Consider the following 25,034-nt stretch of genomic DNA (forward strand, 5'->3'; position numbering starts at 1 on the left):
ACACAAAGTTTTCAGAATGTTAAGATGCAAAAAAGTGGGCGTGTTTTATATTCAAAATATACTGTAAAATGTTGTGCAGAGAGCGCAGGGAAGTCTTACCTGATCCTGCTGCAGCACTTCTCTCCCCCTCACTCCGGCTCTGTTGCAGCTGTGTATTTAGGTGTACACTGCAGCTGCCTGCCGCTATACAGCTCCAGGTACTCCATTCCACATGGCCTCCATACTCCCATATTGGTTTTGTTACTGTAACACCAGCGGTGCACGTCTATCAGCATTACCGGAGGGAGGGGGAGAGGAGCAAAGCGGTAGGATCAAGTGAGACCAGAGTGTACTGAACTGAAGTGTTAGTGTAGTGTAGTGCTAAATACTATTACAATAATACAATCGATTATGAAATATGACACATATACTGTAACAAATACAAAAAAAAATTACCTTTCCAAAGATATGATGACAGTTTCATTAAGTTCAGGTATGTCGTCAGCTTTAATGGTGACATTTATCACTGTATCGCTTTGCCCAGATCGGAAAGTTACAGAGCCATTAAAAGGGCTCAGATCACCGAGGGTGATGTCTTTAGCGTTGGGACCGGTGGGCTTCAGACTCCAGTAGACGACAGCATCCTCTCCAGTGCCATCGCGGTGAAGAGCTATCGATACCTAAAGAAGAATTATCCAATGAAGACCGAGAATACCATAGGGAAAGCATATAGAATTATTAGATTATTTCATCATTATGCATGTTATGCCTCAGGCCACTTTTACACTTGGGTTGGTCCGTTGTGTTGTGTCGTACAAAACCGCAACATCCAATTGCAGAAGTAGCGATAGCCCTATGGGAGGATCACACTGAATGTGCTGCAGCATGTTGTACCGGGTCCCGTCTCGGCAGGGCATTTGCGGTAACCCTAGAAGTGAGGCATACTTTCAATGTTAAATATTCCTAATTGATTTGGGCTATAATGTACACACTGACTTTTTGGGCATGGTGCGATTGTCAACAACTGCACCGCACCAAGTGTAAAAGGAGCCTTAGAAAAAGTTTACAGTACACTGTACATTGTATCGCTTGTGTTACAAAGATAGGTATGAAGGATTTATCCCCTACTACAGACAAACTGTTTGATAAAGTGCAAAGTCCACTTAACCTTTTCACACTAAGGGCCGGTTCACACTAGAGCGGATGCAAAACAGAAACGATAAGCGCATCCGCTAGGTGGATGTGTTCCATTCATTTTGCATCCGCTTGCCACAATTTTACCACCAGCTCCGTGTCCGCTCGTCCACTTCGATCACGTGTCCTGCATCGATCACGTCTGCCCATGCGCATTGCTGCTCACCTGTTCCACCGCTGCTCAGTCCATCTATATTCAGCCAGGGGCATGGGGCTCTACATAGGCTGCATTAGGAAAAAATCTCCCTAGCAACAGGGATAATTCTCATTGGTCCACCATTAACCAATGAGAATTCTCCTAGTTGTTGAGGATTCCCATTGGTATTTTGCAGCCAAATGGAGATTCCAATGCTTATGCCAGCAAACGTGCTCTGTACGAGGGACTGAGAAGCAACGGGACACGTGAGAGAATAGAGGCAAAGTGGTGGTCAGAATATCTATTTCATGGGTCAAAATAGCTTAGCAAGCTGCTCCACCACTTATTTCCTCTTCTCCCCAGATTTAGCTGGTAAACGGACTAATCAGGTGTGAGCTTGTCACATTAAAAGTAGGAAGAGCAGTAGATGGCAGCACCCCTTGTATTACAGTAGAAACCCTTGCTCTCTGTGTGAAGACAAATCACAAATAATTTCCCTCCTTTAGGGGATAAAACTTAATGTTTATTGTTTACATCTGAAATAGTACTGGTTACTGTAAAAAATTAGTTACTATAGAGAAAACTGACAAGTAGTTTTTTAGTATATGTAGAGTAAATCTCAACTACTTCAGCTTACTAGTCACATTAATAACTAAATACACATACCCCCCACCATAACTAAACTCAAAGCAGGGACAAGGTCCTCCAGCACCCAAGGCTGAGACACCAAAGTGCGCCCCTCCATCCCTCCACCCCAGCCGTCACACCCTGATTGCTCTTAGACTAAGAGGCACCCCAGGGCCCCCAACACCTTAATATCTAGTTATCTGGCTTGTAGTCACTTCCATGTATCTCCTTTTCTTATTTCTTTCTGCTTCATACACAATTAGGAATGACAGCTGAATGAATTGTGCGCCCCCTCCTACACTGCGCCCTGAGGCTGGAGCCTCTCCAGCCTATGCCTCGGCCCGGCCCTGACTAAACTACCCAACATGTTTCACTTCCTAACTGGAAGCTTTTTCAAGGGAAAAAGTGCAGTGCAAAAGTGCATATAGTGCCAAGGTGCATTATAAAGTCATTAAAATCAACACATTATATAAATAACGTAGCGTATAGGCCTCTGACAGTGTCAGAGGCTTATACGCTACGTTACTTATATAATGTGTTGATTTTAATGACTTTATAATGCACCTTGGCACTATATGCACTTTTGCACTGCACTTTTTCCCTTGAAAAAGCTTCCAGTTAGGAAGTGAAACATGTTGGGTAGTTTAGTTATGGTGGGGGGTATGTGTATTTAGTTATTAATGTGACTAGTAAGCTGAAGTAGTTGAGATTTACTCTACATATACTAAAAAACTACTTGTCAGTTTTCTCTATAGTAACTAATTTTTTACAGTAACCAGTATTATTTTAGATGTAAACAATAAACGTTAAGTTTTATCCCCTGAAGGAGGGAAAATATTTGTGATTTTTCTGAGTAATCAGGTTCTGTGTTGATTCTCTGTGTGAAGAGGCAGATTTGTGGCACAAAGCAAGTGGACAGAGAGACCTTAGTACTACCTCAGACTGCTAACAGGAAGTTGGACAAGAGGAGTCATTACTTTGGCCAGCGCTTCCATACAGGCAAAAGGGGAAATTGCAATACCAATTAGGAAGGACAAGAAACGTGAATGGTACACACCAAGAATGCACAAAGATTGCCCTCTGCACTCTGCTGGGATTTATTGTTATGCCTTTTCATATACCTAGAATGGCCGCTTAAGCTACCTTTATCTTTATAAGTGTTGGGGTGGCTCCTTATAGTGTCCTGTTTTTTACCCCCTTTTGATGGCACGATGCACCTAGGGAGGGGGGGGGGTGAGGCTTGGGGGAGGGGGGGGGGTTGGGGTTATTGTATGTTTTGTATTCTGTACTAAAAATCAATAAAAATTTGACTTTTAAAAAAAAGAATGCACAAAGATGTTTACTGAAAATTGTATACATTTTATTTATCAAAAAAATGTATATTTAAAAATTGTCCACAAAAGCCTTTACCCTATCACCACCCACCAGTCCCCCAAAAAAACACTCTCACACGCACACCGCATACATCACACCGAACATGCACAGCTGACGGAACAAGTGCACTTGTTGGGCATATTAGAGCTACAAGAATCCAACCTAGTTCAATGGCTTTAAATCATGGAATAGTATGATCCACTTGTCAGCAGCCCCTTGCAAAAAAAAAATGACAGTCTCTATGAAGCAGCAAAAAGCAATATGGAGCAGCAATGCAGCAAGCTTGAATCAGCAAAGTCCATACAAGGTCCATGCAAGGCAAGCAGCTCAGTTCTTTAGGTGCAGTATAAGAATGCTAGGGAAGCATATACGTAACAAAGCGTTCTCACACAGCAGCATAGAGCAGTAGAAGCGAGAGCCAGCAGGGTCCATGGATAAACAGGTAGCTTAATCCTTTAAATCTGTAGCATTCAGACAGACCATGGAGAGCAGTTGAGTACATCAAGTACAGGCAATAATGCCTTCAACCAATGTCTCTCAGTGTGTATAAACTGTAGTGTCTCACCAGTCCAATTGTCAGATCAGGCATCCATAATTCACCCCATGTGCTAATGGCTGCTGTAGCGCTGTGTTCGGTGCTGCTAGTCAAAGAGGTTGTGCGGGCAGGGGGGGTGCCTTGGTGGGGCAGAGCTGACAGGAGGCCGGACAAGCATGCGGTAACGCCAGCAGTAACCGCAACATGTTTCATGAGCTACCTTGCTCATTTCCTCAGGGGGCGAAATTGCCCCAGGACCCCAGAGCCTGTAGAGCCCCCCAAGGTGCCCCCCACCCCCAATTTACCTGTGCTTCCCAGGAACTCTACAATGGAGCAATAAAGGACTGACAGAGGAGCGCACCTGCTGGGAAAGGCAAGGCAATTCTCTGCCGAAGACATTGCAGGGGCTCAGAGGGCACAGTTAAGTTGGGGTGTGATCTAGGGGGAGGGGGTAGTTGGCTCAGGGGCCCTGTAGGGAAATGTGGCTGCAACAAAGGGCTGCTAATGCTGCTTTTTGTTTGTGGAAGGGGGGGGGGGAGGTCTGCCGGGGTCCCCATCGTTGCTAGAACTTGCCCTGTCTGAAAGAATATTTGCACAGCTGCAGGCAAGCACAGCTACACAAATCGTTTTTGAAATTGAACAGTTCAGGTCCAAATGGAATACTTATAGCTTACTTTAATTAATATGACTGCTTTCAGAGAATATGCTGTGCTCAGTTTTGGGCTTTGTTGCTCTTTATAGGTTTACTTTATGACTACCTGGGCTGTGATTCATAGATATGGGCTTGAAAATCAGATTTGGATATTCCCCATTGCACCTCCCTTTCCCCCTATACTGTATATGGTTTGAGTAGGATGAACACAGCTAGTTTGTATAGTGATGGGCTTGTCTAGTGATAGGCTTGTCTGTGATAATGGTATATACCGGTAAGTGTTGAAGGACAATGTTGATTTTATTTACAAAAGAAAATAATGTAATCACCTTTTTTTATATATAAATATATACAGTATATACAGTGGGATGCGAAAGTGTGGGCAACCTTGTTAATTTTCAGGATTTTCCTGTATAAATTGTTGGTTGTTACGATAAAAAATGTCAGTTAAATATATCATATAGGAGACACACACAGTGGTATTAGAGAAGTGAAATGAAGTTTATTGGATTTACAGAAAGTGTGCAATAACTGTTTAAACAAAATTAGGCAGGTGCATGAATTTGGGCACCCCCAAAAACAATTGAAATCAATATTTAGTAAATCCTCCTTTTGCAGAAATTACAGCCTCTAAACGCTTCCTGTAGGTTCCAATGAGAGTCTGAATTTTGGTTGAAGGTATTTTGGACCATTCCTCTTTACAAAACATCTCTAGCTCATTCAGGTTTGATAGCTTCCGAGCATGGACAGCTCTCTAACTCACACCACAGATTTTCAATTTTATTCAGGTCTGGGGACTGAGATGGCCATTCCAGAATGTTGTACTTGTTCCTCTGCATGAATGCCTTAGTGGATTTTCAGCAGTGTTTAGGGTCGTTGTCTTGTTGAAGGATCCAGCCCCGGTGCAGTTTCAGCTTTGTCACTGATTCCTGGACATTGGTTTCCAGAATCTGCTGATACTGAGAGGAATCCATGTGTCCCTCAACTTTGACCAGTCTCTGCACTGGCCACACAGCCCCACAGCATGATGGAACCACCACCATATTTTATTGTAGGTAGTGGGTGTTTTTCTTGAAATGCTGTGTTGTTTTTCCTTCATGCATAACGCCCAAATAACTCAATTTAGGTTTCATCAGTCAACAGCACCTTATTCCAAAAATAATCTGGCTTGTCCAAATGTGCTTTAGCGGCTCTGTTTGTGCTGTGGGCGGAGAAAAGGCTTCCTCAGCATCACTCTTGCATACAGCATCTCCTTATGTAAAGTGCGCTGAATGGTTGAACGATGCACAGTGACTCCATCTGCAGCAAGATGATGTTGTAGGTATTTGGTGCTGGTCTGTGGTTTGACTCTGACTGTTCTCACCATTCGTCGCTTCTGTTTATCCGAGATTTACCTTGGTCTGCCACTTCAAGCCTTAACTTGAACTGAGCCTGTGGTCTTCCATCTCCTCAATAGGTTCCTAAGTGTGGAAACAGACAGCTGAAATCTCTGAGACAGCTTTCTGTATCCTTCCCCTGAACCATGATGGTGAACAATCTTTGTCTTCAGGTAATATGAGAGTGGTTTTGAGACCCCCATGTTGCTACTCTTCAGAGAAAATGAAAAGAGGAGGGAAACTTAAAATTGACCCCCTTAACCATTTCAGCCGCCCAGACGTGAAGCTCACATCCGGGCAGCTGCTCTATTGCGCTCCAGCACTTGGGCGTGCTCCTTGCCCACGTGGTGTCCCCCGGTAGCCCTGGGATCAGTGAAAGGAAACATGGTTCCCGATCACCGATCCCTGTCCCCCGCAGAAAAACCGAAGCGCTCACCCGTGAGGCTTCAGTTCTTCTGCCCGGAAAAATGTCGCATCCCCCTTGTACTTCCGCTTAGCGAGAAGTACAAGGAGGAAAAACAAAAATGAAGGTGGCCATCCTGTGGCCAAATAGTAAAACTACATCTAAACATGTTTTACATTACAATTTACACATATAACAATATTAAAAATGAACTGTTTATGTCCCACACCAAAATATTACCCAAATAAAATGTTTAATGGGAAAAAAAAATTACAATAAAAAAAAAAAAGACATAAATAGTTACCTAAGGGTCTGAACTTTTTAAATATGCATTTGAAGGGGGTATACTACAAACATTTTTTAAATTATAAACTTGTAAATAGTGATGGACGCAAAATGGAAACAATGCACCTTTATTTCCAAATAAAATATTGGCGCCATACATTGTGATAGGGACAAAATTTAAATGGTATAATAACCGAGACAAAAGGGCAAATAAAATACATAGGTTTTAATTATGGTAGCATATATTATTTTAACGCTATAATGGCCGAAAACTGAGAAATAATGAATTGTTTCCATTTTTTTCTTATTAATCCTGTTAAAATGCATTTACAGTAAAGTGGATCTTAGCAAAATGTACCACCCAAAGTGTAACGGTTAGTGTCGGCAAGTGACAGAGTTCTGATTATTTGGTGATCTGCAGTATCACCAATAATACAGAAACTATCTCTGATTATGTGGTGATCTGCAGAATCACCAATAATACAGAAATAGCAACACGGTATAGCAATGGTCAGAGAACACTGCTGACCAGAGTGAGCTCAACAGACTAGTTAGCAAAGACAAACAGTATGAGGACAGCAATGTCAGTGTTTTAATAAAGGTGTGAACACACGTGTTTAGGTGCACAGTAGCTAAGTGATAGCCCCTTGGCTGTGGGGACTATCACTAATGCTAGAGAGGTCGTACAGGCAGGGTCGGTAACTGATCGGTCAGGTCGCAGTACAAAATCGGTAAACAGAATCATAGTCAGAGTAAAGCCAAGGTCGGCAACAATCAGATATGTGGAAGTACAGAATCAGAAGGCTAGAGCAGAATCGAGGTCGGGCCGGGGTCGGCAACAAGACAGATAGGCAGAGCACAGAATCGTGAGGCAAAGGATAGTCAGAAGTTCAGGCAAGGTTCATACACATAAAGGCAATAATATCAAATTATAATTATAGCTATCAAACAATTCCTAGCTATGTGTGAAATCCACAGGTTCCTGCCGGATCAAAGCACACTGGGATCTAACTAAGGCCTTTAATACAGACAGAGCATTCACAAGTTCCGCCCAGCAGATTCCAACCAATCAGTGCCAAAAGTCAGCCCAGCCCTGTCAGCTGACCGGCAGGTCAGCTGACCCGCCTCCTCAAAGCATGAAGGTCCTGTCTCCTGGTGCGCGCGAGTGCTGCCCTGCTTTGATGGACTCTGGAGATACCTGACCTGGTGGGAAGCGATGCCGAGGAGGCGGCGGCGGAATCCGCCGTGACGTCAGACGCGAGAGCGGCGGCCGCACCGCTCTCCGCTGCAGAGGTAATTTTGCGGTTACTGACACAAAGAAAGCCTAATTAGTGGCAGAAAAAACAAGATATAGAAAAATAAATTGTGACAAGTAGTGATAAAGTTATTAGCGAATGAATGGGAGGTGAAAATTGCTCTGATGCATAGCGGGCTGAAATGGCAAATACTCTTTCTCATAATTGGTTTCACCTGTGTATGTAGGTCAGGGGTCACTGAGCTTACCAAGCCCATTTTAATTATTTCTAAAGGTTTTGGAATCAATAAAATGACAACAATGCCCAAACTTATGCACCTGCCTAATTTTATTTGAACAATTATTGCGCACTTTCTGTAAATCCAATAAACTTGATTTCACATCTTAAATATCATTGTGTGTGTCTCCTATATGATATATTTAACTGACATTTTTCCTCGTAACATCCAACGATTTATGTAGGAAAATCATGACATTTAACAAGGTTGCCCAAACTTTCACATCACACTGTATGATTATGTCTGTGACTCACATATGAATGTCAGTATACAGCTTACCGTTTCAAAGGGAACGCTCTCAGGCTCTGACACAACGATTGTCTGGTTGGTTATGAAACCGATCTCTCCATTGGCAATGTCAGAAGTAACTTTGAGGGACACATTCTGCAGAGGGCCAAGTCGAGGGCTTATGGGTGGCACCAACGGTACCGGTCTCAACAATTCACAAGACTCAAGCTAAAATATTAAAAACAGAACATTTTAATTTGAAATTCAACTTAAACATCTTCATATGAAAAGTAGAGGAGCTTTCTGTGTCATATGCTATTTATGATATGTATGGCATTGCCTTCTTGCAACAAAACATAACGGGAGGTTTTGAGAAGGCAAAGCTATATGTTGTCCTGGTTTCGGAAGAAGACTTTTAGGATTTTTTTTTTATCCACTTCAGAAAATCTTGTCAATTCTCCATAGCTCTGTTTTCAATTATCTATTTCCACTCTGGTGGTCATTGTCTCTAGCAAGCTATTGTCTCAATACTCATCGTCTGAAAAGCTACTTAAAGGTGGCCATACATCTAGTGATTTGGCAGCCGATAAATTATTATAGATCATTATTATCGAACCGGGTGCAAATTGGTGCCACCACAAGCATCCCCGATCGACAATTTGACCAATTTGTTGAAAGTGATTGAATGTATCGATCAGACATGCTGGGAAATCTTGGACGATGTGGTCAATCTGGTACGTGGAAGTAACGGTGTGCAGTATCAGGACGAATGCAATGGAACCCCCGTCATTGTCTCTCCGAATGTAAATGTGTCCCCCCCACACACCACGCCTTTGCATTTATACTTAACCTGTCCGCTGTTGCCTGCCGTGCTCATTCATCATCCACATTCATGCCCAACTTACTGCCGGCGTATAACATGTGGCAAGTGTGTGACTTTACATACAAGTCCCACATGCTATATGCCGGTAGCCACGTGGGGCGGCAATGCGGAAGCGGAAGATGGATGGACAATGTAGTGGGCGACAGCGGACAGGTTAAGTATTTTAATGCATGGGGGCACATCACAAGGCTGATTTCATGGTGAAATTGATCGGAAACTAGCCTGCAGTGTATGCACTGCCAACAGATCCCTCTCTGATCAGATTCAGTCAGAGAGATATCTATCTCTTGGTCGAATCTGCCCATACATCGCTAGATGTACAGGCACCTTACTGTATCCTTCACCTGTTGATAAACAAGCTTGTGTTTACTAAAGTGTATTATCAGTTCTCTCATCGGCTTAACCTGCTGCTTAAAGTCATCCTGTGTTCAACTGCCCATTCAAACCAGGTGAATTCAAATATACTGTATGTAGCCAAAGAAGGTCTTACACATTTGCTAATGAATGCCACAGTATTTTATAAAGAAAGCACATGCTTAGCATATATTCATTTTAGGGATCTAGTATAATTTCAGTCCTAACATCGAGGATTTTGCTTTCAGTAGAGATCATTGCGTGATGCTAAGTAATAAATCCTTGGAATGAATAGTGGCGTATTCCAAGTTCTGTTTTGTGTGTGATTTACAAATATATTGGAACTTTTTCAAACTCTTTTGTTCCAGGTTGTGTAGTACAACAAAAGCCCGGGCTTTGCTTCTTAACACTTTGGCTCTGTATTTTTTCTTCTACACTGATCTTTTGGCTCATTTGTCCGAGCTAGACGAGTTGGTGGATAAAGAAGGCATCTAGTGTATGCCGAAGGTCACTTTTTTGTATAAGTAAAAGTAAGTCCTTTCTGGGAATGCAGCCAGCCACCTTCCAGAAGAGCCACACATCAAGAATCATCCATAAGATGCCAACCTGTCTGTGCTTCAGCAAATGTCTTTCTTTTTCATAAAAGGAAGACATTCTGTAAAAAGCCCTTTGTTTATCTTTTGACAATTGCAGTCTCTGTTTATTTTTTACTTCTTGTACAATTTTGTATTAGCCATGGATCAACTTGAAGGCTTCAGATGGCCAATGTCATTCAATAGCTGTTGAACTTCCGGAAACCATTTGGCCACCATAAACCTTCCCAAAGCAATAGTGACAAAAAAGGATGCTTGTGAATGCACCAGGCAGAAGCCTGTCTTCTCTTTATTCTCAAAGAGGGGGGAAACAATATAATTTCAAATGAGAATTTCAAAGTCAGTGGTGATGGGCAAATTTGGTCACTTCACTCAATGAACAACTCCACAAGGTCTTGTCTCAGTGATGGCTTTCACTATCGTCTTCCAATCATATATTTTTAGTTTGTTAATTCAAACTAGTGGTCTTATCTATTTGTCATGAATTAGCTAGCATCCCTGTAAGACCCTCCTGAAGTTGTAATTAAGGCATCTAATGACATTTACTTATGTTTGCAAAATAATGTTTCTCCTCCGGATGTCCAGTGTATATAAGCTGTGTGTTTTTATATCTTGTTAATATATAGGAACTAAGTCCAAAGAAGACTTATTAGCCGCAAGCTTGCTTTTTATTTACCTCTAAATTAGCTAATAAACAATATCATCCTGATTCAAAACTTCTTGTTAGTTCAAGAGGAAATCCAGTCTCCCAGAAAAGTTCCTAGAACCATTACTGATCCACTGCCTCCAGTAAATCTCCAATTACAGCTTTCTGTATGGTCCGGCTAAATCAAACAGTCCACTATTACATTTAATTATTTTAATTAGGTCCCACATTTACTGTGTGAAATTAAATTGGGGCAGATCCATTATTTTACTCTCAGAAAATAAAGCGCCGATTTTGTAGCTCATAGAAAGCAGGGCAGGAAGATAATCTTCCCACCTTCCTCCCCTCTCTAGAACTATTTGGATAACCTGTTTATCTTGTGATATGCCCTTGCTTTACCTTCCCACTCTCATCCACTATGAAATGTGCAAATACCGTAGGTGGAGTTTTAGAGTAGCACACAAGTACAGGCATAAAGGTTTTGAGACCATCATTTTGGGGTAAAAAGAAAAATGCACTTGGGAACACATAGGTCCATCGTGTTTGTCGGTCATTGTGATTACATTACCACCACACTTCCGATCGACCATGCTGGACCAAGATTTTCCAGCATGCTCAATCAATACATTCAACCAATTTCAGCCCAAAATTGGTTAAATCATTGGTCTGGCATGCTTGTCGCAGCACCAATTTTCTTCCAATTTCATAAAATGATCAAACTGGATGGTCAATTGGGCCAGAAAATTGCTGGAAGTATGGCCACCTTAATACTTCAATCTCTAAACAGCATGTCAGAGAACAGTCAAAGACCGGCCAAATAGTGGTGCTGTGAGGAAACGGGCATGGGGTCTGAGAATGACAACCTTGAATCATTATGTATGATGTCAGTTTGTAGCTCTGATGTCCATTTGCCTACGAAAGAAGGAGTAGATCACGGATAGCACTTGCAAGCCTCTAAATAAATTTACTGCTGAAGGGTTAAAAAGTGAATAAATATGGCAGCCTCCATATCACTCTCACATAGGGTTCACTTGAATGCAGGATCACATCTGAAATAGCCAACAGCATGAAGAGTCTGAATCATTGCAGTATTCTCCTAGGGCAGTTCGATTTAATACTTACCGTATATTTTTAATAGATAAACAACTTTTCAGTGAAAGAGTATTTATCACACATTATCAACTATACCTGTATAAGAAAATGAGCTCCATTCTGCAGAAAGGCATCATTTCTTATAGATAAATTCACAAGGATCAGCGAATTGTTCTCCAGAAAAGTAACGCTGTTTTTCAGCGACACAGCGAGAACTCCTTCCTTTGCTCTCGAGGGATCAATCGGACCAGCTGGAATATACATTGCTGTATAAATCAATTTCACGTCTCCTTTGGTTCCACTTTGCCTCACAAAACTTAAGGTCAAATATCGTCCTTCTCTAGTGCTCACTATTTTCTGCTTCTCTATAGCATGAAATTGAATTAGTCCGTACACATCATCGCTGTCTTGAATGTAAAACACAAGCTGCAAAAACAAATAACAAATAGTGAGGCAACTTTATGTAAAGGTTATATGATATTATGTAAACAATACAAAGTAATAATCATCCCACAGAGTCCTATCTTACAGGAAATGTGTAGTTTTTAAAAGGATAAGTGGTGAACTTATAACTTTAAAGTACTGTACACTTTGCATCAGGATAGAAAAAAAATTAAATAAGATAGCATGCTGCATATACTGTACTTATGCCGAGTATCATATCGGTGCAGCCAGGTAACAACGACGTTGGCAGAAGCTTGTGGCCAGCAGCCGGGAAGCTGAACTGCCCAATAAGCCTCCAGTTCAGCCTTCTGAGGAAGAGGCCTGTGTAGCAACTAACACAGTACAGCACTACTACTTTGTTCAAAGATTATAAAAGCCAGCTTCTGGTTTAGTGTGGCACTAATTACATTTTTTGTGATGACCCAAGGATAGATAGAGGTTTAAACCTTACCAATAAAATACCTTTAACCACTTAAAGAGAACCAGAGATGAAGCACCCTCTTGTATTTTACCTTATAAATCAGTGGGAACATGACAGTAAACACCTAATCTGCTCGTTGTTTCATTGTTCTCTGTTTAATCTGACTGTTATCACCTCTGATAAGAATCCCCGACTGAGCATTCAGTCTGGCTTTGCTACAGAAAGATTATAGCTGAGTCTGTCTTCTCTGGTGTCTTTTCAAGTCCAAGCCTGCCCCCTTGTGGCTCTGCTATAATGACTCAGCTATAATTATTCCCTGCAAAGCCAGACTGAATGCTCAGTCTGGGATTCTTATCACAGCTGATAACAGACACTTTTAGCAGTGAGGATGAAACAGAGAGCATGGTAAGTGTTTTCTCTAATGTTCTTACTGATATATATGGTAAAATACACAGGGGTGCTTCGTCTCTGGTTCCCTTTAAGAACCACAGGCTTACACCACCCTAGTGACCAGGCTATTTTTTACAATTCAGGACACTGCAGCTTTAAGGGCTAGCTGCAGGGCCATACAACTCAGCACACAAGTGATTCCCCGCTCCTTCTGTCCACCAACAGAGCTTGCTGTTGGTGGGCTCTCATCACTGCTGCAGGCATTTGTTTTTGTTTATTTTAATTAATTTTATTGTCTTTTTTTGAATAAAAGTGACTATTTTTTTGTTATTTTTCTATCCCTGTTACCCCTCCTCCCCCTCGCCAGCCAATGCCAGCGATTGGCTCTCACAGACATCAGCCTATGAGAGCCAATCGCTCTCTGAGCATCCCAGGGGGACAGTCGAGTGTCCCCAGTACAGCGCTGCCATAGATCACAGCGCTGTACAATGTAAATAGACGGCGGTTTCGCCATCTAACAGTCTCCTATTGGCAATCGCATCAGCACGCGTGATCCCCTGCAATCACTGCCCCAGGACTTCACGCCAATTGGCATTGAGCGGTCCGGGGGCTTCCGCCGCATTCACGCCAATAGGCGTGGAGTGGTAGGCAACTAGTTAAAGAGAGTCTGTGCGAAGAGAAAAAAAAAACTTACATACCTAAGAAGGGGGAAGGGTGTAGGTTTAGAGACGTTCCTCTCCTTGTCCCCTCATTCACCCACTGGCTCCCGCGTTACCAGTATTCAACCGATGGGTCGGAGACTGCTCTCTGCTGCTGCCTAAGTGCTCCTGAAGACTGGCCTTTCGTACTGCACATACGCATGCACGCTCTCTCACACAGTATGGAGCCGCCTGCCTTCAGGAGAACTCAGGCTCCCGAAAACTTTCAAAGCCTCCCCCAGTGGGAGATTTGAACGGAGAAGTCCGCGCTGGAACACAGGGATCATGAGAGGAATGGGAAGGCACTATAGGACCCATAGCCTTCCTTATCCTTAGGTAAGTATCTGTTTTTTGTTTTGTTTTTTTTGCTTGAGATAGTCCTTAACCTCCTTGCCGGTTATCCGGAGCTAGGGGTAACCTGCGTAGGAGGATTTCTCAGGCCCCGCTGGGCCGATTTTCACAATTTTTTTTCCTGCAAAGTGCTAGCTGCGTGCAGTTTCTGATCGCCGCAGATTCGCCGCTACCCGCCGCGCCGCCCCCCCCTCCAGACCCCTTGCGCAGCCTGGCCAATCAGTGCCAGGCAGTGCTGAGGGGTGGATCGGGATTCCCTCTGACGTCCCGACGTCCATGACGTCGGAGACGTCGTCCCGCCCGGTCGTCATGGCAACCGGGGAAGCCCAGCAGGAAATCCCGTTCTGAACGGGATTTCCTGCTTACTCTGATCGCCGAAGGCGATCAGAGTGGGTAGGGAGATGCCGCTTGTCAGCGGCTATCATGTAGCGAGCCATCGGCTCGCTACTTGATTTAAAAAATGTTTTTTTTTTTAAAGTGCTGCGCTGCCCCCTTGCCGCCAGAATTGTAACGGCAAGGGGGTTAAAGCTCCCACCATACAAAAAAATACCAAAAATATGTTTGGTATTATTTTATTACCTAATATTTTGTACGTTTTTAGTGCTGGGTAAATAAAAGTTATTTGTTAGATTAAAAATTCTCCTGGGAGAAAACTCCTTACAAAAAGTTAATTGGATAAGGGCCATTGCCTCTTTCACTCTTCTTCTGAACCAGTATTATTTTATGTTTAAAATGATGGGCCTTATCATGAAAAGGGCATCCTTTCTGCTAGGTGTGTAGATGGCCACAGAGTTAGCTCTGCTATCTTAGGCCATGTACAGTCATCCATACCTATAGCGCAAATCTGTGCATGTCTCAGTAAAGTGTGAGCCTAGAGTGGAAGAAAAGCTCACAGCCTGATGGGTAGCTGTAAAACACCCAAATGTGTTTCCTTGTGCCACTCTGCGTGAAAGTAGGAAATCTGGGCGCCTGCTAGCGGCAGAAGTTTGGGCGCTGTCATAGGGCTCACCAAATGTATTGGTAAGGAGGGGACAATTTGGTAAGGAGAGCAGCAAAATTTCCCCTCCTTACCGATAAGTTTAATGGGCCCCCTATGGTTTTGCCCGAAAATGTAAATTTTTTTGCAGATTTAAATGTATTATAGCGGCAGGGATGGTTAAGGTTAGCCCTGGGGAAGGAAGGGTTTAGGTCAGCTAGGTGTGAGATTTGTGGTGGCAGGGGTGGTTAAGGTAAAGCGTGTGGTAGGAAGCCTCAAATTTAGCTGGGGGGGGGAGGGACTTGCAGTGGCGGGGATGTATGCCTCTGCGAACTAGAAAGTAATGCATACTCAATTTTTATTAAGAAAATTAAGGTCATGTGTTCAAGTCAAACCATCAAACCCTGTTTACATAACATTCAGGCTGGGTGCAAAATACCTGACTACGTTTTGAGCATGTATTCTCTCCAGATTCTAATGCTAGTCCAATTGCATAATTATGTAGGCAGACAGGTAATTTTTCAGATTTGATTTTACCCTATATTGGTGTTACTGGACCACACAACAGTTATATACCTCCTGTGGTTATAGCTATTCTTTTTCTCTGCTTTATGTGGCTACCTGCTCCTCTAAACCTAAATGCTTGTCTTCCTTCTTCAAATGACAAGAACATGACAGATACAGAAATAAGGTGAAATACAAACCTCAGTAGGTGTCCCAACTTCAGCTCCCCCTTGAACTGTGCTTTGTAAAAGCTGGAAGAGATAAGCCTCAGCTTCTTCTGGATCATTATCTGCTATAACTGTTAGAGGGATCGCTGCCACCATCTCCCCCTGAGAGAATCGGAGCACTCCGGAATCCGGGAATATGTCTGAAGTGACACGGGAGGAATCGTTGTTGTTACGCTTGATGATCCAGCTCACTGAGACATTTCCATGTGTTCCTCCATTCCTGACAATGGATATTCCCTCATATCTATGCAGGTAGGGCACAAAGAAAATACAGAATGGTTTTACCTGAACATGTCATTAGAAGCAAACTAAATATACACCATACAGTATATCCTGAGTTGTTAGTTTGATGTGCCCCTAATTTACAAGCATCACATGAAGTGGTGTTCACTCGCGGTAATTCACAATCAGGGTAGTTGAAGCCACAATGGGACACCGGGACAAAATTAACCTCTGGGGCCTCCTGTCCCCCATATTCACCCCAAGGTCCCCAGGCCTGCTACCCCCCCCCCCCCCCCACACACACACACACACACACACACACACAACTTTACTGTGCTCCTCTTGGCCTTTGAGCTGTTTTAGTCAGTGAATCTATTTTTGATGCCAGGAAGGTAAAGCTGCATTGTAAAAAGTGTGCAGATTCAAATTACTGCACATGCCTGTTTATGACTAGGCCATTTCCTCTCAGTCCTCAATGTAAGATGCTGATGACTGTAGGTTTAGCACCTTTAGACTTAATTCAAAAGCGTAAGAATAGACTGAGGAATCAGCCTGTAATAGTTATGTAACTGCCATGTTTAGATGTACCATATGTCTGCAATCCTCCTTTCATAAGTCATCTTCTTCATCATTGTGTTTCAATATTTTCAGGCAAGGGCTGTTTGTGAATTTACGAGACATCTAATAAAATCCTAAAAATACTTAAAGGATAACTGAAGAAAAAGTCACATTTTTCAAGGAGTAATTATGAGGACCAAGGGGAGCAAGGAAAGGAATTGACAATGCACAAAGGTATACGGATGCAGAATCCATCTCAAGCCTTACCGTGATACTCGATCTTCATCGATAATAATTGTTTGAGCAAGAATGGCACTATTAATAGATAAAACTCCATAGGGTTTATCATTAGGTTCAATGGTTACATGGACAACGTTTGGATACTGCAATACAGCATCGCCTTGTAGAGTCTCTTCCATCAACACAATCTGAAAAGACTCTGCAATTTCTGGTGTTGCATCATCAATGATTTGGAATTTCAGAAAAACCTCCTGGACTCCTGGAGGAAAGACAATTGTTTTATTTGGCTGAAGGTCTCTAAAATCACTCTGAAGCTGAGCACTGGACGTTGTGTTTCCAGTTACAACTGTGTAGGTAACCGAGATTTCAGAGTCAACAGATCCAACAAGTGTGTCAGTAAGCGTCCTTCCTCGGAGGACCGGAATGGTTATTACATCATTATTCTCTGGCACCATGTATGAGCTCTGAAGGAACCGCACAGGACTATCATTCTTCCTTATAGTCAGCTGAAGGGTGGACCTCGTGACATTGATTTCTGCACCTCCATACACATTTGTAAGTTGCAGTGTGAAATTTTCATCATTTTCAGGGATCTCAAGAAAATAGACAAAAAACAACGGTTATGAGGCTTTCATAAGACCATGAATATTTACAATTTGCTGTCACATGATGTCCCACCTACCTGATCATCTAATACTGTCAGACTGTAAACCAGGAGAGACTGGCCAGCAGCAAATGTGATATTTCCTTTGGCTGGACAAATGTCTTCTTCAGCTGGATTTGGGCCTCCATCAATCTGCAATATCACAAACACATGATAAAACTGGGCATTACACACACCACTATAATGTTACCTTACTTATACATTTTCCTTTTGTGACCTTGCTAGCTTTCCCGCCCTCGAATGTACTCCGTCTGCCTTGACCATGCCCTGACTCTTGATTCTGATTGATTTCACCTGCCCAGACGTTGCCTGACCTGAGTAAACGTTTTGTCATAGGTCAGTGTTAGATATGAACTAAAAAAATTATACAAGCATTTTCAAATGCTTGTGACTAAAAGTATTAGAGGCAGTGGATCAGCAGGATAGCCAGGCAACTGACATTGCTTATAAGGAAATAAATATGGCAGCCTCCATATAGTGCTCACTTCAATTGTCCTTTATCGGCAAATACTGTGCAATTGTTTCACCAGGACGTATATAGCAAGAGCAAAATCTCTATCTCTTTTACTGTAAAAATGACTCACAGGTTACACATCTATTGCAATACATGTTATACAGAGGTGTCACATTTAGGCTGTCTCTTGTGCCCCTGTCCTAAGTGTTTGTACAATTAGTAAAAAAAAGAATTCTTCTAATTGATAGACCTGAACTTACCTCAAAGGTTACAGTCACACTTTCATATGTTCCTTTCTCCCTCACAAGAATGATGGGCAGGGACTGATTCCTCTTTTGCGGCTCACTTACTGTGATGTAAGATGTCTAAGGAAATAAGGAATACAGACAGTCAGGAACTGCTCAGACATGGAGAAAAACACAGGGAAGCCTCTGCTGGTGTACAGATTACTTACAACCAGGGTCGGACTGGGACACTAAGGGCCCACCAAGAAAGTTTCAGCCTGCCCCCCCTCCACGATCCCCTCTCCTCCCCCCCCCCCACATTTTGGGCTCACATACAGATGTACTGTACTCTAGACATTTTGCATGATTTTATGGTAGGGAATAGATTGTGAGCACTTCTGAGGACAGTCTCCAATAGGGATATGTGCTGCAGCAAAAATAAATGGGTGTCACCACGCACTGGAACATGGGCGTGGTCAAGATGGGTCGTGAGCAGACTTAAAAAAAAACACACACAAAATAAGTAGCGGTGTTATTCACAGAGATTAGGTCCGACCAGATACATTTTAGATAAAATAATCATTTTAGACAAAATAATTTTGGTTAGATGATCATCAATGTACCTAAATAATAGATTTTGTTTGTACAGAGTGCTACAGAGTAATAATGCTTACCTGTATTTGTTTTTACAATATTCACTTAATTATTTAGTCAGTGTTTGCCCATTGTAAAATCTGTCCTCCCCCAGTTTACATTCTGAAATGTATCAGTTGGCTACATCTTTAGCCCTGTCAGGTGATCTATGCTGAATGTTTATTATCTCAGCTCAGCTTATCTTTCTATGCTTGCCCAATTTTAAAAGAGCTATAATAAGGATTTTAGATAGTGTGTATCTTTCTGTTATTTATGAATGTTTATTTACTACGAGTTCTATGCACAGAGGGAGATACTGCGTTCTTGGAAGTTGGAAACAGACATGACTTCCCACAATGCAATGAGGTTCACATAGAGGAAACTGTCACGGCCATGGCTCTTCTATCACATTGTGGGAGGAGTTTCACCACAATATTAGCCCCCCCCCCCCCCCGCCGATCTAGTCAACAAAAGATAGCAGGTGTGCCCAGAGCTATAGGGGACCCCCAACTACTACTACACTCCCTCCGATAAACGGGCCCATTCTCCAGATCAGGTGTTTTTGTGGTTATACTTGTTATGGGTGTGAAGAGTACGATGTCCACACTTGTTTTATGACCCTTGTGAGATGGGCCCCCAGGCTGTGAGCGTAACCAGGGGCAAGGAAAATGGAGTGAACATTGGGGGGCCCATGATCTGTAGTTACGCCACTGCAGAAAGCTGCACCAGTGTGTTAGGTAGATCTGTAATTATCTCAGGAGTGAGGTTATTGAGTGCCTTGTTTTAAAAAGACTTCTTTAAAATACATTCTTTCATCTTTTCAATATCATACTTTGCAATTATTTCTAAGGATCTGGCTCTTGTAATATCTCTAGGCAATTCTATTTAATGTTACACTACCTTGAAGCTTGAGAACAAAACAACGTCGTGCTCAATATGCTGCTTCACTGAAAATGAAACTCATATGCCAATGCTTCAAAAGGAACCTCAGGTAAAATAAAATCAATCAAAGGACTGCTAATTCTTTCTAAAAGTCAGAAAATCCCCATTAGTTACCTTTCATCTGGCTGTGAGATAAACACTGCAGACTTTCTCACAAGACGTCTCAATGAAACTGAGTTTTTTTGTCGTACGGTTTCTGCCTTGAATTATTACAGAAGTGAACGTTCAGAAGCAGTAAGCATAAATATACAGAAAATATGGACAACTACTGGAATATGAACATGTTCTGCCGCACTTCCCTTCAGACCCTATACCCCAATCTCCACCACACTCTTCAAGTATAGCCAAACCACCCTCCACCCCCCGCTTGAATCTGACTTTGGTTGCCCCTAGGACTTAGCCTGCCAGGTATAGGATCTGAGGCCAGAGAGGCTAATGAAGTGCCTGAAGCCTGTGAGAGTCCAGGAACGATGCCATAATCTAAAACCGGGGTCAGAGGACTGTCAGTCTAGGAAGAAAGCAAAACTTGAAGTCAAAGACAAGTAAAAGGTCAAACAAAGGGAAAGCAGATAGCCAAGCGAATAAGCCAAAGGTCAGACGAAAACACAATCTCATACATGCCTATATGATCATATGGTCATTTTTCCTCATCAAATGCAATAAACTTTGATGACAAAATCAGACTTATAGCAGACGTTTAAAACTTAAAAGAGAAAACCTTAGCCCTGTTATTCAAGACGGTAGTTAAGTGTATCCCCTTAGCCTCTATGGATGGCAGGAGCAAGTCAGATGGGTCTAAAGCCACAGCGGGGGGAGAGGAAGAGAAGACAACTGGAAAAGTAAAAAATAACTGGATCCATCACAACCTTCCTGGACAAGCTAATGCTTAAAGAGAATCTGTACTTAAACGGCTTAAACCAGTACTAAGGAATACCCAGACAGCTCATGGTTATGTGTCACCAAGAGCTGTTTGGGTACTCCTCTGTTTAAAGAGAATCTGTACTCTAAAATTCTTACAATAAAAAGCATACCATTCTAATTATTATGTTCTCCTGGGCCCCTCTGTGCTGTTTCTGCCACTCCCTGCTGCAATCCTGGCTTGTAATTGCCAGTTTTAGGCAGTGTTTACAAACAAAAAAAAATGGCTGCTAACCAGCATGTGATAGGCTGAGAGAAGCTCAGTCTGTGACTCATACAGAGCCTGCAGGGGGCGTGGAGAGGGTGTGCATAACTTCTATCCTATCACAGCAGAGCAGTATATTCCTGCCTGAGCTGACAAAACAGAGATAATACAGCCACTGTGCAACTAGGAAAGGCTGCAGTAAGACAGACCACCTTAGAACAGGTATAGGAACTTATAGGATAGTAGAAATAAGGCTGAAAAATGTGTTACATAGTCTCTTTAATCTTGTGATTAAAAATGTATCACTGTATTAATTTTAGCTTAGACTGAAATTTTAAAAAGACTGCTAAGAGCGGTGAAATTTTTGGGCTAATTCCAAGCAGGAATAATTGTTAAAGAGGAACTTAAACTTCATTCCATACCCCCTTTCCCACGAGAAAGCTTTACCTTTTCTCAAATAGATTATCAGGAAGAGGAAAGACTTTACAATGGGCAAACACTGAGTAAATGATCTATAAATGAATATCGTAAAAAATAAACAATTTCATTATTTATGTTATTCTCACTACAGTTCCTCTTTATCTACAGATTTCATTTAAATTACAAAGCTGTTTGAGTAGGGGACAGAGGGCAGGGGTTACTGGGATTGTTCTATTGGGATGATAACTCATGGTTCATGACGTCCATGCATGCATTAATGCCTTGCAAATGGTTTAGAAATATTTTAAAAACGTATAAAACATTGTTTAAAAAAATCTGAATAGCTATGGCACAGAGAATGTAATACAACTTTCTCTATTAAAGTCCAGCTATACTTTAGCCCAAAGATATCTATCATTACAGTACACAGACTTTTTCAGCGGGATGCTGCCTTCAGAGAGGACGGTTTTATTGCCTTAACATCTGTGCCCTCTGCTCTGGCACCGTGGCACAATATGCAGAAAGACTGCAAGTGTCCATAATTCCATAATAAGAGGGATTTGTCAGTTTCCAGTAATGACCTAACAACAGCAAGAGCACAAGTGACAATTACTCTTGGGCCCGTGAGGTCAGGCCCATCAACCTTTACTGTTGCTTCCCTTTATTTAACAGCAGCATTCTCATGGAACTATCTGCACAGAATTAAGCAGAGCTTACCTCTTAGAAAGGCCTTGATCCTTCTTGTTACTCTATTTGAGCTTTTGGCAGACATGTACGGGTACTGAACAAAATGTAAAAATGTATCTAATGGTATTAAATGTCAGCAACTCAAGTGATAATTGACATTACATTATCTTAGGACTGAACGTTCAAGAGTTTAAATATGCATCATTGTAAGCAGTGAAAGACTGAACGCACACTGCCTTCCCATCCAGAGAAGCACACCGGTGACAGTGATTCTGGTTGAAACATTGTCAGTTTGAGCCGGGGTACAGCAACAGTCCATGGGACCCCCAGCTAAATTAGCATAGGGTTCCAGCCTTAGATCCAACCCCCCATGTGGCCATTAAAAACAACACCTACACACTTTTCCTTCCCTGGCACCCTTCCCCACTCCTGGCAGTTGTGCGTTTTATACTTGCATATCTCCAGCTCCTGATCCTGCATTGGGAACGAGGTATGCTGTGCAGCATATAGCATCTGACTGTCAGGAAGAACAGAGGAGTCCCAGAGTAGCACTGGTGCTGGTAATTATTCAACTACTCCAAAGAAGAGGAAAAAGTGGTCCCTTTTAGCCCTCAGATCCCCCCCCCCCCCCCACCACCACCACCACTCCCTGTTACTAAAGTTACACCATTTAGTTTGAGACTGTTCAATAAATGTTGAACTACACTTTGTTTTAGATTTTGGTCCCTTACATGATTGAGTTTGACATCCCTGCTGTAAATGTTTACAGACATCTGAGATTGGACTTGAGGTTCAACTATAGCATGGGCAGAATTGCTATGCTAATCAGTCTTTATGTTAACTCCCACCTCATACCCCCCTTCTGATGAGATTTTACATCTGCTGTACAAGGGTAAAAAACTGTGAAACTGTTCACACACTTTAAAGCAATCCTTTCACCATTCACATTATAACCTCCCAAGTTTGCTAACTTCAACCCTGATTTGGTCACCTAAAGAATGAGTAGGAAATCCCAACAACAATAAAGGAACACTAAAAGAAAAGCATATTTGAATCTTCTACTGGGGCTTCCAATTGGTAGTTCAATCTGACCAATGAGAATCTTCCTCAGGAAGGGATCTTACTGATAAGTGCAATAGGATATCCCAGCGATAGATTCAAAGATAAAAGTGGGCAGCGAGATGGTAGCCCCAACATAAAACATCTTTGAACCTGCCAACAGATTTCCTGTTGGACTTTTAAGCTAAACAATGGACATTTTTCTCAGGAAGTGATTTACACTGGCCCAGGTCTATATACCAATGAGAAGCCCCTGTAGGGGATGCAAATCCTTTTGCTGGGGCTCTGTTATTACTGGGAGGGGTGCAGTGATATTGTGTTGGGTCTTGTCATGCAGCAGGTGACTCTGCAATCCAGTTTTTAGAAGATGGCAGAGGAACAGAAGAATAAAAGAAAGCTAGAAGAATATTTTTTTTAAAGAAGACAAAAGTTTATAGCTGAAAAAGAAGATGCAAGTAATCAAGTATACAGAAGAAGAAAGAAATTTAGAGCAAAGAAGATAGAAGAATACAGGTGAAAGAAAGAGACTGAGAAGATCAGCAAGAACAGTCATGCTTTTTTGGAGACTTTTTCTGTAGATTGGCCATTTAATAAGTAGAATGGCCATAATGAAAGTCAAAGGTCTGCCTACTGCTATTCTTTATTGTGAGAAGAAACAACTGGCAATCAGTTACCACTGGCAATCACTTTCTCCATTCATGTGAATAGAGTAGTGGATTGCCAGTTAAGGTGAACCGAGGTACTATTTGCCAGTGAAATATTAAAAACACAGCAATAAAATTCAAATGTTGACTTTTTTGTCTTTCTTTCTTAACAAATAGGCCCCATTATAAAATATTACTAAACAAAAATGTAACTGTGGTGGTAACGGAAGTGGAAATAGAGACCTTGTGTAAATAATGTATTACATTCAGCAGATATTTAATGTATACTGTACCATGTTAAGGGATATGATTCCAAAGGCATTATCATTTGAAAGAATAGCAACAGTTGCTACTTTCTTCGTTCCAAGATCAGTATTCAGTGGTGGGTTCTGGGAAAAAAAAGAGAGTACATACAGTATAACGTGAATTTTACTTATACCCAAGACACAGTGAGATCTAAAAGGCAATGCAAACAGTCTAAGGTGACTATCGTTATGGAGTGGAATCATGTCTTCTGTCTAGACATGTATGAGGACATCCAAAGGACATTAATCATAGGCTGACAGACTATTAATGACACCATATAAATAGGGAATTGGAAATAAAATATTCAGAAGCTGTGATGACATTAAAGGTTTCTAGCAATGAGCTCAGTGTGCCATCTGTGATTCTGTCTTTTGTTCAAGTAAGCTGTTCTCATGGCCTGAAAAGTAATGCACAGAATTTCTGGCAGGCGAACATAAACATCCCATACACTAGACTGCAGGGATAATCCTGATAAATATTGACTTTACCACAGAGAGAGCAATCTAAAAAGCTGAAAAAGTGAGAGAAATACTAAAGACCATCACATGCCTGTAATAGTTCATTTAAGTCAGTGGATACATTTTAATATTAATTTTGGATTATGGCTTCAATTCATCAGAGGCTGTTCGATAAAAAAAAAAAAACAAGTAGGAAAATACCGCATTCGTTATTTTAGACTTTTTTTCCTAATTCATCAAGATTCGGTAGAAGTTCGGTAATTTACTGAAACCCATGGCTTCAATTCACAAAAAAAAACTGTTTGGTAACAGCAAAAGAGTGTGTAGTTGTCTTTTTTGTTAAATGCTGTTCCCTGCAGCGATGGAATTCAACAGTAAGAGGCATCCCCTACATCCCTTTAGAATGTACATGTTTGTTATATTGCCTCTGCTTGCTCTGAAGCTGTCTATTAGTCTTTCTTAAAGTGAACCTCCGGACTAAAAATCTACTCAGCAGAAC

At 41.9% G+C, this 25,034-nt stretch overlaps 1 protein-coding gene across 1 annotated transcript in view; it reads right to left on the reverse strand.

Annotated features, from left to right (window-relative positions):
• Positions 1-25,034, reverse strand: part of ADGRV1 (adhesion G protein-coupled receptor V1) — a 629,361-nt gene that overhangs the window by 504,025 nt on the left and 100,302 nt on the right. Inside the window, exons 5-12 of the mRNA XM_068247792.1 lie at positions 24,065-24,160; positions 18,300-18,404; positions 17,604-17,717; positions 16,949-17,514; positions 15,875-16,145; positions 11,987-12,316; positions 8,374-8,550; positions 436-659 (exon numbers count right to left, since the gene is read on the reverse strand). Of these exons, the coding sequence (XP_068103893.1) occupies positions 436-659; positions 8,374-8,550; positions 11,987-12,316; positions 15,875-16,145; positions 16,949-17,514; positions 17,604-17,717; positions 18,300-18,404; positions 24,065-24,160 (1,883 nt within the window). The remainder of the gene's footprint in view (positions 1-435; positions 660-8,373; positions 8,551-11,986; positions 12,317-15,874; positions 16,146-16,948; positions 17,515-17,603; positions 17,718-18,299; positions 18,405-24,064; positions 24,161-25,034) is intronic.

This window comes from Hyperolius riggenbachi, chromosome 1 (assembly GCF_040937935.1).
Source record: "Hyperolius riggenbachi isolate aHypRig1 chromosome 1, aHypRig1.pri, whole genome shotgun sequence".
NCBI lineage: Eukaryota > Metazoa > Chordata > Amphibia > Anura > Hyperoliidae > Hyperolius > Hyperolius riggenbachi.